Source organism: Odontesthes bonariensis, chromosome 10, assembly GCF_027942865.1.
Source record: "Odontesthes bonariensis isolate fOdoBon6 chromosome 10, fOdoBon6.hap1, whole genome shotgun sequence".
NCBI classification, from domain to species: Eukaryota; Metazoa; Chordata; class Actinopteri; order Atheriniformes; family Atherinopsidae; genus Odontesthes; species Odontesthes bonariensis.
Genome location: NC_134515.1, coordinates 27,165,639 through 27,182,088, shown reverse-complemented (window position 1 = coordinate 27,182,088; position 16,450 = coordinate 27,165,639). Strand labels below are relative to the sequence as shown.

The following is a 16,450-nucleotide window of genomic DNA, read 5'->3' as shown; positions in this document are numbered from 1 at the left end:
ATACCTCTGATGAGAAATGAAATATAGAGATCTCTGTCGTTTTTGCCGGCCTGCCACGTGTTTATTTTCTTCTGGCAGAAGGGTCAGTCCTCACCAGTCAGCGTTCATGGTGAAGACCCAGGACAAAGGAAAACAGTTGCATTTATACAGAAGGAGGGTTTGATTCTTTCAGGTGTGTATTCTTCAACTGTCTCCTTGCCCCAAGGCAGACATGTGGGTATCTGTATGATGGTGCAGCGCTGCCTATGAAATGCCTGTTGCACCAATTCTGAGAGGTAAAACCACACAGACATAATGTCATGTTTGAAAGGGATATAAATGCATTTGCTACATCCATTTTTAATAGCTTAGAGTGATATTTTATCTTTTAGCTATGTTGTTTTTGTACAAGTATAATTCTTCCTTCAGTGTTGCCACGTAACGTGACGTCACCTCTTCATGGTTATGTGAATGGATAAGGGTAGCTATGGACTGTGGGAAATAGGTACAAACCGGGAGACAACTAACATTATTTTTAAAAAGGTTGACTCACAAAATAAATAAAATCATTGCACACTTTTTAGATAAGATCTTTTTTTTAAGTCTGAGGTCATCCAATTTGTGACCTCTGCTTACAGCATACAAAGGAGTCTTTTTTTTCCTGTTGCCAACTTCACTCTGGTTTCGCTCTGGTGGAGAGAGCATTTTTCTTTCAGAAAGAGGTGCTGTGTTTGGTCAGCAAAATGCAGTCAGCACTGTGAAAAGTTTACAGTTGCTCTGAGAACAATCCATGAATGCATAATCATGACCGCAGAGGCCCCTCAGCCATGATAATTTTAAAGAAACATTTAGGTTGTCAATGTTGAATTGGTGCTAAATAATATGGTAATATCTGTCTGTCTTTTCATCATAGGCATAATTCAGCAATACAAAAAAAAAGGAAATTGATGCCTATTTTTGGGTTAGGGTTTGCTAATTCAAGCTCAAAGATTTTTGGGTAAGTTGAGAGCAGTGAGGGAGAACCAAAACAGTCGATGAACAGCCAATGCCTTCAACATCTGGAAATGCTGGTTTAACTTGTGCATGTATAATAGACTGCAAGTCAGCAGCTTGCTAATAAGAATAGATATTATATCTATATGTTAGGTTAGCAGATTTTATTATTCACAGATAATAAGCATGTTAACATGACACTAGTAAAAACTGATTATTGAGTTACTCTGACCAAAACCAGACTATTAAAATGCATGTAAACATGCTTATCCAACCAAATTTAAGCAGAATCGGCATATAGATTGATTTATGAGAAACTGGGAATGTGGTGCAAAAAATTGGTAAAACCCTATAGGTGCGAGATTTATATCCAATTGGTTCTACTTGAGATGTAGTGTAGCAGCATACAGCGAGGTGGTAGACCATCTTGGAATGATCTACAAATTATAACGACTTGAAAGCTTGTTTCTAATGAGATGACTGGATTTTCCATTGATTGTTTCCAGCGCATGCACTGGAGTAGTTCACTGCAGATTGAACAAGCCAACACATGAGTAATGGGAACTTTCATTGCTGTCACAAAATTAGATATTCCCATTTGTTTATTAACACTCATTACATTTTACCCCCCCCTTAACAAATAAACATATCTATGCATACCAAGCACATACACATAGTTACACAAACACACACCCACACAAACACAACGTATTCATGGCAAATATGCTCGGCCAGTGATTGAGTGCCTCATATTGACTAAACGCCTTCTCTTCTAAGCTTTGCAGACTCACTTGTACACTTTTTGATGCCAGATCCTTTCTTCACAGCATGTCGACTAAGCTTGCATTGGAAGTTGTTCTCCCAGAACTCCGCAAACCAGATATTCCTTCTGTTGTTCTCTAATGTTCGGCTGATGAAGTAGCGATCAAAACCTGAGAGAAACAAGTGCTGTTAGAATTCAATCTCTTGTGTTTTTTACATTCCATTTGACTGAAGTGTGTATTTCTATTCAGTTTACATCTCCTGCCTTGAACATGCAAAATGGAAACTCGACACGATACAAAACAAAAAAGTCTGCCCCGATTTACAGCTCTCCTAATCCCTTTTCTAAGCTTGACAGTGAAAATTGTAAGTGTTAATTGAGTTTCAGTGTCTAATTGCAAGCAGTTAGTTTTATTTGCAGTAACTTGTAGGAGGATAAAATTTGCTTTATTTTAACTCGACACTGATCTTTTTTTTTTTTTATCCGTACATTTGGTGATACCAAAGTAAGTTTGTAGAGTCCTCTGACCTAAATAAAAAAATATATACTGTATATAAAGCCTAATTAAAGAGAAAACAAATTATCCAGTACATGGTCATTTATTCATTCTTACTTAATAATTATTGATTTTAAAGTTTTCAAGATTTCGCAGTTTTCAAACAGCGGGATGAGAGTTGGGCGCGAGTGCCCTGACTTACACAAGGATGTGTAAGTTTTTTTTCCCCTCAGACAAAAAATAACTTTTGATGCTGTCCATCTCTAACAAGTTTGAACTTCCTCAATCTGCAGTCAGCCTAAGGTGTACAAACTGAGGAAATTTAAGGCCTTTGTTTCCATGCCCTTGAAATAATAGACTGCCAGGTCAAAAAGACACCAAGGGTAACTAAAGTCCCTTTTCACATGAGTGTTGGAACACTTGCTCATGAGCAGGTGTTTGGTTTGTCTCATCTGCGCCTCTGTAGAAACAGTCAGAGGTCTAAGCGATGAAACTCCAACATCCTGAGGCTCAAACTGCTCTGAGCAGGGCACCGAACCAAAATCTCTTCAAGCCCATGTAATGACGAATCACTATTATTGCTAAACAAGGGGCTCCATTAATATAATGAGTAACATGGTTCACATACTTTGGACACACACAGATAATACACAGTATTAGTAGTAGTACTAGTACATGTGTGGAAATACATTTTTGGTCAAATTTATATGAAAATTTGGAATGTTCACAAACTTTAAAGCACAACCATACATGATGTTTAAATCAAAAACATGTGTAAAAGCAGTCTGTTACATTTTGTAAAACCAACAAGTGACATATGATTTAATTGTAGATAGTATAACAGTTTTTACTGCATATCTGTAATATGTGTGTATATATATACATATATATAATTATATACAAGTTTGTGTACACCTGTAATACAGTGTTGATCAAATTTAAAAAGTTAGTTTACAGCAAGAACTAATTGCAACCAAATTTGACTTAAAGTGCTGAATATAGCTCGATTGATGTTGAAGGGAGGCAAAAATACACTTACATACAATATTCAACAAACAAAAAAAAGGGTGACGGTATCGACAACATTTACCTCAATTTGACCTTAGAATACTTTTTTGTGAGAAAATAATCTATTAGGGTCACGTCACCTTTGATGGCCTGTCGTTTAGGTAGGATGGTGACGGCACCCTCTGCCATTTCTTCTTGGTTGAGTATTGGAGAAATTTTGGATCCCCAGCTGTCTGAACCTACCCAGATGAAATGGCCTGTTTGATTGGCCCTCTTAGCTGCTTGTAGAAGCCGCCTGTGGGACACAGGAAAGCAATGCATGATTGTATCTTGTATTGTTGTTGCATGCAGGGATATAGTATATTGGCAATGAGCCCACAGTTCTATCTAAAGGCACCCTAAAATGTGTAACTGCCACACAGCTGCCCTTTGGTGTGTTGTCTGTTCTTCCTCCCTCGCTTGCCTGCCCACTGTAATTGTCAGCTCTGGCTTGAATCTCTCCACCTGTGTCTTGTCTACCTATGTGTGTGTGTGTGTGTGTGTGTGTGTGTGTATATAAATACATATATATATATAGTCCTGTCTCTCCTTCTTGCTATGTTCGTCCGTCTGTTCATCCAGCTTCTATTCACCCTGGCTGTGCAACCGTAGGTTGTCACCTGTTTGTGCATGGGTTCCTCTTCAGATTCTTGTACTTTTGGTATTTTTGTGACCAGCCTCAACTGCATACTTTAGTTTTGTCAGGGAGTTGCATTTACTAGTTTTGTTTCTACTATTCCCTTCCTACAGTGTCCTGTATTTAGGTCCTTAATCTGACTGATTTTACAACAGAAGGAGAACATAATCTTTTAAAATGTATTTTTTTTTCAACCTATTCCAAAAAAAAATGATGCAAACAGCTTACTTTTATGTGAACCACAACCAAGAGCTTCATATCAAATCATATGAGTAAACTGAACAAAGCAAACCCATCTTACTCAACTCTCAGGACCTTTTGCGAGGACTCGGGACGTCTCAACAGTACAACGTGTCGTATCACCAGAGTGCGGGGTGTATGTGAAAGTTACTGTGTGAAATTTGCGTCATTAACGTGTATAGGCTAATATTTCTGCGATGGTAAAGCTCTTCTCACCGCTCAAGTCGAATCATTTTGACAAATTTTAATGTTACACTGAGGGCCTCTCACTCCACGGCCCTGTGCTACCACCATAGGGGCAAGGAGAAAGGAGAAGAGTTGCTTATCTGGGGTCACCATACAGCCAGTGTGACACTGCTGCACTGCATTGAGGTTAAGGTTACAAGTGGGCTGGGACCCCACACCCAGCATCCACACACAACCTGACCTCAAACTCTGTTGAGTGAGCAGACAGTGATGTGGTCATCTACTGGATGAGGAGGCCTATGAGCATGAGGAGCCTGGTTTGTTTTGGTGATCATCAAACCCCACTTGATCACAAGCAGTGGCCTTCTGTAGTGGATGGGGGAAACAAGAAGGGTCCCTGGCGGTGGGGAAAATATTGTGTAACACTGGCTTTAGGTGAAACGCTCCCTACTTTGTGACCTCACCAAGTAACACTCTCTTTAAGCATCTGTTTTGCTTTCAGTGAACAATTTCACAAGATCATGTGTTGGCTTTATCTCTTTATCAACCATGTTGATTGCAAGACATTTATCAAAGCCACATTAAAAAAAAAGCATATATTAAACAGAACTGCTTTTTATTTAGGTGGTCATCAGAGGGATATTTTTTCTTTTTCCCTGGTAGCACACAAACAACATGAGGTCATATCCCTGACCTAACTTGTTGCAATTTTAGCTTTTTTTTTAGGTTATATGACCTTAGAAGGGAAGTGATGTGATTCATAATGATTTTTCCTGCCGTTTAATACACAGAAAAATGGTGAAACGGTCATGTCTTGAGAAAATGATTTAGAACAACATTCTGGAGGGGGGATTTTCTTATTGACATACCTCACAAATTAGACATGATGTGACAGCATGAGAGGTCTGATGCAAAAGTGAAGCAGCGTGAAGAAAAGGTGTTATTTCAAGGTTGCAGATGAGTCTATGCCATGTCAAGTTTAACACATCAGGCTTGGTTCTCAACTGACCTGAAGTGATCTCAGCTGAGTGTAAAACATTGGTGTTGTAAAACCTTTGAATGACCTTGTAACTTTGTTGCCAACATTGCGATTTAGTTTGATTTTCTATGTTATTTTGAATAATTAATAATATTTTGAATGTTATTATTATTGTATCATTTTCTCATGCAACATCAGTATAGCTCAGTCTCTTATGCTTTCTGTGAAGGCAGTGCTGGGTTCATTAAGCTGCTGCAGGCTCAAACTGAGCGAGTTCAAGGAAAGAGCAGACATGCCGTTCAGAGATCCCCCTGGCTTTCTGTAATTACTAAATATCCAGACTATTACCCGTTATCAGGTCCGGATTAAGTCAATGAGTACTGGGACTTCTGCCGTGGTCATCACCAGGAGACTGCCCCACATCACTGCCCACTTCCACAAGAAATCCACTGGCTTAATAACTGCTAGCTGGAACCTATTTTCCCATACGAAACCAAAACAGGGCTGTATATGTTGATTTACACTTCAAACTAATTCATTCATTCCTATTGCTGACTGCCTTCATGAATATTTGAGAATGAATCTTAGCCAAAAGATTTTGCTCCCACAAGGAAAACAGAGATGCTGTTAACATTACTTTTGTCTTGCAAGGTTTGATTATAATAGACGGGGACATCTGAATAAACACCAAATTGGATTAGAAAGCTATTAGTGGGATAAAAGGTACACTGGAGACTGGACAAAATATTGGAAACCCTTTTAAATGTAATCCTGCTCAGAAGATTACGCTCAAAAGATGGAGTGCAGTCATTTATAATATTCTAACGCCAGCTGCACATGTAGCCTCAGATAAGGTCACTACATTTCTGAATAATATATACCACTCACAGGTGCTGTGTGGAAAACTGTTAAATTATCCAAATCTAGTGTATTTATAGTGCACTTTTACTTAAGGTGGATAAAAAAATGAAAGTGCTTGAAATAATATGGGAAAACCATTACACTAATTGACAGCAATTAGGATTTGAGTTCACTCACCTGATGTCATCCTCATTGGCAAAGATAATGACTACTCGAGCATTAGGGTTCTCACTCAGCCTGCGGATGATCTTGTCAAACTCTCCAACTCTCGGTTCACGTGGTATTTTCACTGACTGTGAGATGCACAGACCACCTAATTGGGAGAAAGAATGGAGAAGTTTCAAAATGAAAACAGTCTTATTAGCAGAGATGATATCGCATTTATTCCAGGAGTCCAAGAGGTACGTTTTGGAGACTAACTTTGCCTTCCTCTTCTTTTTTGTCCTTTTTTTTTTTTAAACCGCAGTAATCTTCTTCAGTCCTCGGATTTGACTCGTGATCAATGCACTAAAAAATGCAATATTTCACAGAATGAAGGATGCAACATATTAAAAAAAACTTTTCCTTGGACCACAAGGGGCAAATTGGAGACATTGCTAGCCATCAATTCCTGTAACGATCCTGCTGCTGGGACCACGGGGAATTTTGTAACATTTGGAAGTACATAAATTCTGTAATTGAAAACCGGCTCCATTTATCCATCTGAGTTATTTTTCTTATTACACCAGTCTTTAAATTATGTTCCACTTACAAGCTGCAGTTCAGTGTGTGTTTCCAAATTTGAATTTTGCCCCAAAAATTAAAAAAAAAGTCCAACCTTGAAAGAGAGACAGAGAAAAGAAACATGGAATATAAAATCTCACTTTTCAGTGTAATTTAATTCCTTATTGGTGATTTTATGTGCAATGACATGTATTTGGAAATCCCTTTTTGGTATTGGTCAGCACAATACCAACATATACAGTAATTCTCCACTGAGCAGTTTCAAAACTGTTCTCAACCTCTTCTGCTATTTAGTTGATTTACAACTCTAAAGGCAGTAGGGATGACACCTGGTTACCAACAAGCAAGATGCAACATGTCAAGAGTGCTGCTTTGTCATGCTTCCATGGAGATATGCATTTTAATGAATTTCCCTTTCATGACCCAAAACAATGCCAGAGCAATGATCAACCAGTAATGGAATGATATCATTTTGTGCAAATAACTGCAACCAAATTTGTTCCATAAACAAATTATGGTGTGAACTCTGGTAATAATAGGCTGAAAAACTCAAAATATGGTTAAAGTCCAGGGGATTCCATTAAATTAACAATGACGTTGCACTGCTTTGCTGATGGGTATAAAAAGTCACTGCTGGTTAAGTCACCAAGCTGTTTCAGTCTATGACTTGTACTGTTGTTCTGACAGTAGTTTGTAGTTTCCTTTTTCTTCAAATTTTTTTCTCCTACATCTGAGACCATGGTCCTCAGCCAGAAAAGGGTGGAATGCCCTCTCCGGGTCGGGAATGAGATCCTTCCCCAAGTGGAGGAGTTCAAGTATCTCGGGGTCTTGTTCACGAGTGAGGGACGAATGGAGCAGGAGATTGACAGACGGATCGGTGCGGCGTCTGCAGTGATGCGGGCTCTGTACCGGCCCGTCGTGGTGAAGAAGGAGCTGAGCCAGAAGGCGAAGCTCTCGATTTACCGGTCAATCTATGTTCCTATCCTCATCTATGGTCACGAGCTGTGGGTAGTGACCGAAAGAACGAGATCGCGAATACAAGCGGCCGAAATGAGTTTCCTCCGCAGGGTGTCTGGGCTCTCCCTTAGAGATAGGGTGAGAAGCTCGGTCATCCGGGAGGGGCTCGGAGTAGAACCGCTGCTCCTCAGCATCGAGAGGAGTCAGATGAGGTGGCTTGGGCATCTAGTGAGAATGCCTCCTGGACGCCTCCCCGGTGAGGTGTTCCGGGCCCGTCCCACTGGGAGGAGGCCCCGGGGAAGACCCAGGACACGTTGGAGAGACTATGTCTCTCGGCTGGCCTGGGAACGCCTCGGGGTCCCCCCAGAAGAGCTGGAGGAAGTGGCCGGGGACAGGGACATCTGGGTCTCTCTGCTCAAGCTGCTGCCCCCGCGACCCGATCCCCGGACCAGCGGAATATGATGGATGGATGGATGGCACTTGGTTGCCAGTAGTAGAAAGTGACAGTTCTGGCATATGTATACATCCACTTGACTGGTTAATGGTTTAGCAGTTCCTGCACTGAAGGAATAGATCCGTGCTTCTGTGGGTATTGGCCTGAGTCTTATTTTGTATTGTTGGGTGATGGCTTTGTCTACGACCTGTCTGACCTTTTTTTTCTTCTTTATTAGCACAATCAGAACCAACCCCTTGGTTACCCCGTCGTGTAACTTGGGTCCACCAACTTCATATCACAGTATCACTCCTACATTTATATTGGAGGCAACATTTCATTTCCCCGCGTGCAGGATCTTTGCATCCTGTTATGTAATTAAAAGCCCTTTGAGAGAAAGGTTTCTCTAAATAAATTATTATCAGAGAGTTTATTGAATTAGAAGATGCAACAATAGTGCATGTTCTGGTGTTGCTGGAGAACTGGTAATGTAAGTTGCAGTTCCTCCTACAAAAAGGCATTAAGACGAGTGTTGCAAGCACAAATATTGATTTACAAATGATTGATTAAGGGCTTTATCCATCTGTTTTGAATACACATCAAGAAAATAAACCTAATTGAAAGTAAATGTTTGATGTACCATGTGCTCTTGTTTGTCGAGTCTTTGGTGAAACAGAAGAAGAGGTTTACATGTCTACCTCTCTGTGTCATTGGACCACATGGGAAATTTAGCAGCAACATCGCAGCAACTGTGCTCTCAGTGACTCTATCAATCACTAGATTCTATGTGTTTGCCTCACTGGCATTTCAGTCCCCCATTCCCTCAACATCTGCTACATAGAAGCAGAGCGCTCATCTCCGCCATTTCTCCTATTCTCACTTCATGGCAACTAGAAGACCAGGGAATACAAAAACAGCTTCATGATGTTCATGATGTTGAAGCTTACTGAGCAGGGCCCTCCATGGTGCCACTGTAGTAACTCTGTTATTAGGGTAGACTCATCCATTCATCCATTTCCTTTCTGAGTATAGCAGGAGGAAAGACATAGTCCCTCGTCTGTAGGACCGTAGCTAATGTTCTTAGACATAGAGCATTAGCTGTACAAGATGCTAATTCCCTACCTGCTCCATGTTTGAATTGTAGTGTCTTACCTCATTTGCATTCACTAAGTTTTTGTGGAAAATCAAAAGAAAAAAAGTAAAAACTGATGTTTATCATGCTTTTATAGTTTTGCATGCTCACACACTGATTTAGTAGTGTCGGGCTGCTCCAAGAAGACATTTCCACGTGACCTAAGTGGCTTTTAATTGATCTAATTAGGCTTATAACATATTTTATTGATATTATCGAATGAAACGGTCTCTTTGTAGGAATCCCTTTTTCAATAAAACACTTTACTTGATTGCATTTTGCTCTTGGACAGGATGTAATTATGGAAATCAACTTTAAGACTCCATCTGTTCTTGTCCACAAGCCAGTTTTCATCGCTTTCCTTAAGCTGAACAAGAACCCCAAAGTCACTGTGTGATATCAACAACATGAAGACAGAAAGACAGTTATAAAACTAAAATGTGTCGCAACTTCACACAAAAACTTTGCTCTGTGCCATATACTTCCATGTACGTGCAGGACCATGTGTGTATTATTTATGTTTACTCATGATGAACTGAGAGTTACCTGTACATATTGACATAAATAGCTTGCGTAAAGGCAAACACCTGGATTATACCTGATCTCACAAAAACCTAATTCATCCTTGAGAATTCAACGATTTCAATTTGATTTTTAGTGATCAATTGTTTATTGCGTGTACTTTGCACATTGTCTTGTGTTTGCCATGAAACGTTTTATATGTTTTGTACTGTTTTTAAGTGACAGATTTTGTATCCTTCACTTTTAAGACGCACTGTTTTGTTTGATCATGAAATTTCAATTGATGATTCGCAGCTTTAATTGTAAAGTTCTGGGTTTACTGAATCTCTTCTTTATAAATCAAGTTGACTCATTTTGGAATGTCATTTATCTGATGTGTGGTTACAGTTTACCATAATTCACGAATTCGTAATTCATATTTTTTTCTATTTTCTAAAATGAACACAATTTGTGCCATTTGCAGCTTTCTTCAGCGCATCCTGCAGTTAACGCAGAAAGCTTCTGTCTGAGCATCTCTTGTCTGATATTCACACTACAGTACTGAAAAAAAAACACCTCTAAAAATATCCTCTCTTGAGTCCTCCATTGTCAGCCCCAGTCTCTGCTCTCCTAATAGCTCAGAACACTAATATTAATTTTTGTTAAACACCTGTGGGGAAAACAGAGCTGCCATAAACATTAAATACTCTCTAGCTTTGAGGCTAATTGTAGCAGAGCTCATGTGCCTGAATACTACTAAAAAGGCATTATTGTAACCATGTGTATATATACACTACTCAAGTTGCACAAGCTGGAAAACTGGGTTGGACTTTCTGGAGCGGGAGAAGGCCGGAGTTATTTTGTTACAATTGGCAGCTATGAATCTGAGCGAGTGGCCATGACTTGTGGAGTCCCCCAGGGGTCAATTCTTGGACCTCTTCTGTTTAACTTGTATCTGCTCCCTTTGGGTCAGATATTGCAGAATTTTAACACCAATTATCACAGTTATGCAGACGATACACAACTTTATGTGTCTGTCACCGGACGACTGCAGCCCAGCAGACGTACTGTGTCAGTGTCTGGAGGAAGTAAACACCTGGATGAGAGAGAATTTTCTACAATTAAATGAAGACAAAACTGAGATAATTCTGTTTGGTAGCAAAGAGAAGAGGGTCAGCGTTGGTAAATATCTTGAGACTCGGGCCCTTACAATCACTGACCAAGTTCGTAACCTCGGAGTGTTGATAGACTCAGATCTGACTTTCAGCAGCCACATCAAAGCTGTCACCAAGGCAGCTTTTTACCACCTCAGAAACATCAACAGAATTAAAGGTTTCCTCTCCCAAAAACACCAGGAGAAACTCATCCATGCATTCATTTCCAGTAGACTTGATTACTGTAAAGGTCTTTTAACTGGACTTCCCAAAAAGAACATTAAACATCTGCAGCTCATCCAGAACGCTGCTGCTGGAGTTTTAACCCGGACTAAGAGATCTGAACACATCACACCAGTTTTAAAATCTTTACACTGGCTTCCAGTCAGTCACAGAATAGATTTTAAAAGCCTGCTGATGGTTTACAAATCCCAGAACGGTTTAGGCCCAAAATACATCTGTGATATGTTCAGAGAATATAAACCTAGCAGAGTTCTTAGATCCAAGGACTCAGGTCAGCTGGTCCAGTCCAGAGTCCAGACTAAACATGGAGAAGCAGCATTTAGCTGTTATGCTGCCAACAAGTGGAACCAACTGCCAGTGGAGATTAAACTTTCACCAAATGTTGACATTTTTAAATCCAGGTTAAAGACATTTCTTTTCTCATGTGTCTATGCATGAAATATATTTTAACTAGTGGTGGGCATAGATTAATTTTTTTAATCTAGATTAATCTCACTGAAATCTTGAAATTAATCTAGATTAATCTAGATTAAAATGGCTCATTCAGGGGTCCGGCAATCCGCGGGGTTCGCGGAAACAGACGTGTAAACTTTGGTTCCTATCCAAACAATAGTCGTTTAATCCTGAGACTGTTGCAATTGCCGTGTCGAGTGCTTCAATACAATAGTGTAGTAACCCCACGCATACCTTTCTCACTGCAATTAAGTTTTATTTCTGATTTATTTCGGATTTTATTTCGAATTTAGTTTCTTTTTCACAGCTGCCTCTGCTATTCCTGCTCTTCTCAGGTGTACCTAATGTAGTTTTACATCATTTGTAACGTGATGTATATCTTGAATAACAAATTGTAAATAACAACACGTTTATTCGTGTCCCTGCCCTCACTTTCCTCATGTTTTTTTCTTGCGGGGGTGCTGCACAGCCGCGGGGCCTTTAAGAATTTAACATTCTAAATGTGACATCACGAGCTACCAAAGCAAATTCTTAAGCGAAGCTTCTCCAGCGAAGTCGCTCTTGGTGTACACGCAGCAGGCAGACCAGCTTATTCACATGCATGGCTCCAGCAGTTTCTCTAGCTTCGCCAACTTCTCATATTCAGCACTTGTTGGGAGGGCCAGGTGGTGCTGCTGTTGCGTTGTGTGCAGTGCGTCTCTGTTGCGCCACACGCGCTTGATCATCTCGAGGGTGGAATTCCACCGTGTTGGAACATCTTGCACGAGCGGCTCCTGAACTTGCCCAAGGGAGGTTTGCTGGACTTTCAGCTCGTCTGCGTTGGCCGGACTGTGTTTGATATGTCCCACCATTTTACGACACTTGGCAAGTGCAGCATCAAAAACCCCTTCTCGCAGTGACATTACAATCGCTCTCTGTACAACATGTGCAACACACGGCAGATGTTCGAAGGGCAGTATCCTCCCTGCGGCCACCATATTAGGAGCGCTGTCTGTTCCAACAGAGCAGATTTTGTCAACTATCCCCCACAGATTAGCGACCTCCATAAACTGCCTAGCACAGGCTTCTGCAAAGTGGCGTTCTTCTGTTTTCATCACACCTAACAGCAGACAAAGTACATCGGCCTACACCCGAGCTAAAATATCAGGATACAGGTCGTTTAGGCTATTGGCGTTTAGGCCGCAGTCGTTTAGGCCCCCCTGAAGTCGTTTAGGCCGACAGAGGAGTCGTTTAGGCCAGGCTACCTGAGCAGCTGAAATCTTTATTACTGTACATTCGTTATTATAAGATATAAGTCAGCTCTACTGGTCTGTCTGGGTAGCCTACATATCTATGGTAAATTATTTAATAACCAACTTTAGTGTGGAAACGTTTTTTTTATTTAATAAATGGTGATTTATAAATTCATAAAATTGTGGAAATAATCATCCGCATTGCCACATTCATTGGACAATAATGCTGTATAATAGAAATTCGGTTAGCTTAACAATGCTAAATCGCGATCATGCTAACGAGCAGAAACGGACATTTTAAAGAGTGCAAATACACACCAGGAGCAAGAAAACACTATCAGAAAGGTAATATGTACACATTCATTTCACATCAGTATGAACATAACTTACATCGTCAGTGACTGCCGCACCGGTGTAAACATGTCGAGTGGTGAACGTGAAGAAAGGAAGAGGAACTGCACAAACCGTCTTCAAAATAAAACGCCCACTTCAAATAATAACGAATGTACAATAATAAAGATTTCAGCTGCTCAGGTAGCCTGGCCTAAACGACTCCTATGTTGGCCTAAACGACTGCGGCCTAAACGCCAATGGCCTAAACGACCTGCTCCCAAATATCAAGGTAAAAGTCATCACAGTTTGCTTACCTATTTTGACCCAGTTCCCAACCCAACTTTGAGAATAGATTAATGGTGATATTTTTTATATCGCCCGATAAGACTCTCAAATTATCGCAGCACGTTAACGCCGATAACGGCCCACCACTAATTTTAACTTATCTAGACTGTTGCCTGTTTTTAAATTCATTTAAATGATTTTATTTGTTTCTCTTTATATTCTTTTATGTATTTTTAAAGCTTCTTGCACTCCCTGCTGCAATGCTTTTATTTTATGCAAAGCACTTTGAACTGTTTGTACATGAAATGTGCTATATAAATAAATTTGATTTGATTTGATTTGACTATGTTGCCAAAAGTATTCGCTCATCTGCCTTTACATAGATATGAATTTAAGTGACATCCCATTCTTAATCCATAGGGTTTAAGATGACGTCGGTCCACCCTTTGACTCATTCTTGACTCAAACCCAGACTCGTCCGTCAGATTGCCAGATGGAGAAGCGTGTACACCTGACACAAAGTGGCCTTATATACTGTCTTTCCCAATTGCTTCCACTTTGTTATAATACCACTGACAGCTGAATGCGGAATATTTAGTAGCGAGAAAATTTCACGACTGGACTTGTTGCACAGGTGGCATCCTATCACGGTACCACGCTAGAATTCACTGAGCTCCTGAGAGCGACCCGTTCTTTCACAAATGTTTGTAGAAACAGTCTGCATTCCTAGGTGCTTGAATTTATACACCTGTGGCCATGAAAATGATTGGAACACCTGATTTTGATTATTTGGATGGGTGAGTGAATACATTTGGCAATATAGTAATAACATATACGTGTGTATATGTGTATATATATATATATATATATATAGCTGGAGAGCATTAAACAAACTTAGACTAACTTTTGAGAATTCATGTTGAAAAACAAACTCAAATTCTCCCAACAGTAGGTCAAAATCAGAATGGCTTTCAGCTCTTTCTTGAAATACAGCAAATCTCCTTATTCTTATCAGGTAGCCAGAGTAAGATTTAAAAAACTTGATGGGCAATTGACATCTTTCCACCTAATCATAAACATTAAGTTATAGAAAATAAAAACTGATAACATTGAACAAGTGACAATTAAATAATTTAACCTGCCCTAAAATTGATCAAAAGTGATGAAGTAAATCACAGTAAAACTAGACAGCCCCTTTCATCCAACCTATTAATCACGGTGTTTGTTGTGCCTCATGACAAATGCATCCAGACCCAGGACAGGGTTCCATTCTCTTCAACAATGTAAGAGGTTTATAAACTATTTCTGCCTTTACAGTACTTATTTACAACAAATTTCCATGTTTAGGTGCTTAAAATAAAGTCATTTCATTGGGTGATAAATTAAAAGATAACACCACGGATGCTACCCTCCCACGTGAGCTAAGTGTAAGTTAATAATTCTAAAGACAATCTGAGGAGTTCAGACAGCTCATCTGCTTTGAGCAGAGGCATTGTTCCATTCATTCTCTGATAGTTCTCTATATTTTGTTTCCTTGCTGACTGGTTGTCAAGGAATGATTAGCTCATTGGTGTGATCACTAAAGTTCAAAGCCCCAAATAGCACTTAAATATGAAGTTAAATATTTTCAGCCTCTGATTAAGTCTATAGCATACTTATATAAGCATATAGTATATTTATTTTCCCAAAGGGAAGCTGTAATGTTGCAGTATTATTTTTTCATGAAAAAAATCATGAACATTATGAAGTCATTTATGCAAATTGACTGATCGGAAGTTTAATATGAACCGGTAAGGGGCTTTTCATCATGCTGAGAAAGAAAATTCTTAGATGGATTAATTTAGGTGAGAAAAGTTCAGGTAAAATCCTGACCATTTCTACAAGTCAGCATTTAAGAAGTGAGTGTGAGCACATGAAGTACCGGGAAGAGAAAGTATATACCGGTGGAATGAAATAATCAGAGAAACTGGCCCTGAACTGGAACTACGTCCATGCAGTCCCCTGTTACAGCCACCCCTCCCTTAAATTGTTCTGAAGCAAGACACTAAATCTCTCTCCAGTGACCCTGAGTCGTGTTCAAGCTCTGATACTGTGCACACACCTTAATGTGCAGGTCTGAGAGACTAAAACATTCTTCTCTGCAAGGGGATCAATCACAAAGCAGTATACCATTATAATTATCATAGATTACCACAAAGATGCTCCAAAATACCAGATTCCTTCCATTAAGCTTGTACGACTTAAAGACAGTACATTGTCCGTCCCCGTCTAACATCTGGAAAACAGCACAAATTAACTACATTTTCTATGAAAGACATACTTGGTAGAGGTTGCATATCATTTGAACCACATGAATGGCTTTCATAACAGAGGAGAGAAGATAAATGGCTCCTATTGCACCTATGTATTGGTGCAATTTGTCTTTATTATGCCAAGAACGTGTCATTTTCCCTTGTGTAACATTTATCTACATCTTTTGATGAAAACAGTACTCCTACAGAAAGTGTGTTTACACCATATATGTGTGTATACAGTGTGTCTTCATTTGAAATTAATTCCAAACAGAGCAATATGTTCTGCAGAGCCCAGACAACTTATAAGGGACTTGCTGAGTCTACGAGTTAATATTGAGGAGAAGCTTTGGGTTGGATGACATGATGAGCCCTGGGTTTAACAGTGTGTTATGCTGAAAAAGTGAAGCTGAACTGTGTTTTAGTGCAAGACTGGGGAGAGTCAAGTTCCTCCTCTCAGATATAACTGAGCAGCACATAAATACATGCTCTCTGTCCGCTTCATTTCTGCAGGAGTAGATATCTATACTGG

At 39.8% G+C, this 16,450-nt stretch overlaps 1 protein-coding gene across 1 annotated transcript in view; it reads right to left on the bottom strand.

Annotated features, from left to right (window-relative positions):
- The window catches only part of LOC142389839 (metabotropic glutamate receptor 4-like), a 204,368-nt gene that overhangs the window by 34,234 nt on the left and 153,684 nt on the right, over window positions 1-16,450 (bottom strand). The window contains exons 4-6 of the mRNA XM_075474992.1: window positions 6,359-6,494; window positions 3,380-3,534; window positions 1,764-1,904 (exon numbers count right to left, since the gene is read on the bottom strand). Coding sequence (XP_075331107.1) covers window positions 1,764-1,904; window positions 3,380-3,534; window positions 6,359-6,494 — 432 coding nt within the window. The remainder of the gene's footprint in view (window positions 1-1,763; window positions 1,905-3,379; window positions 3,535-6,358; window positions 6,495-16,450) is intronic.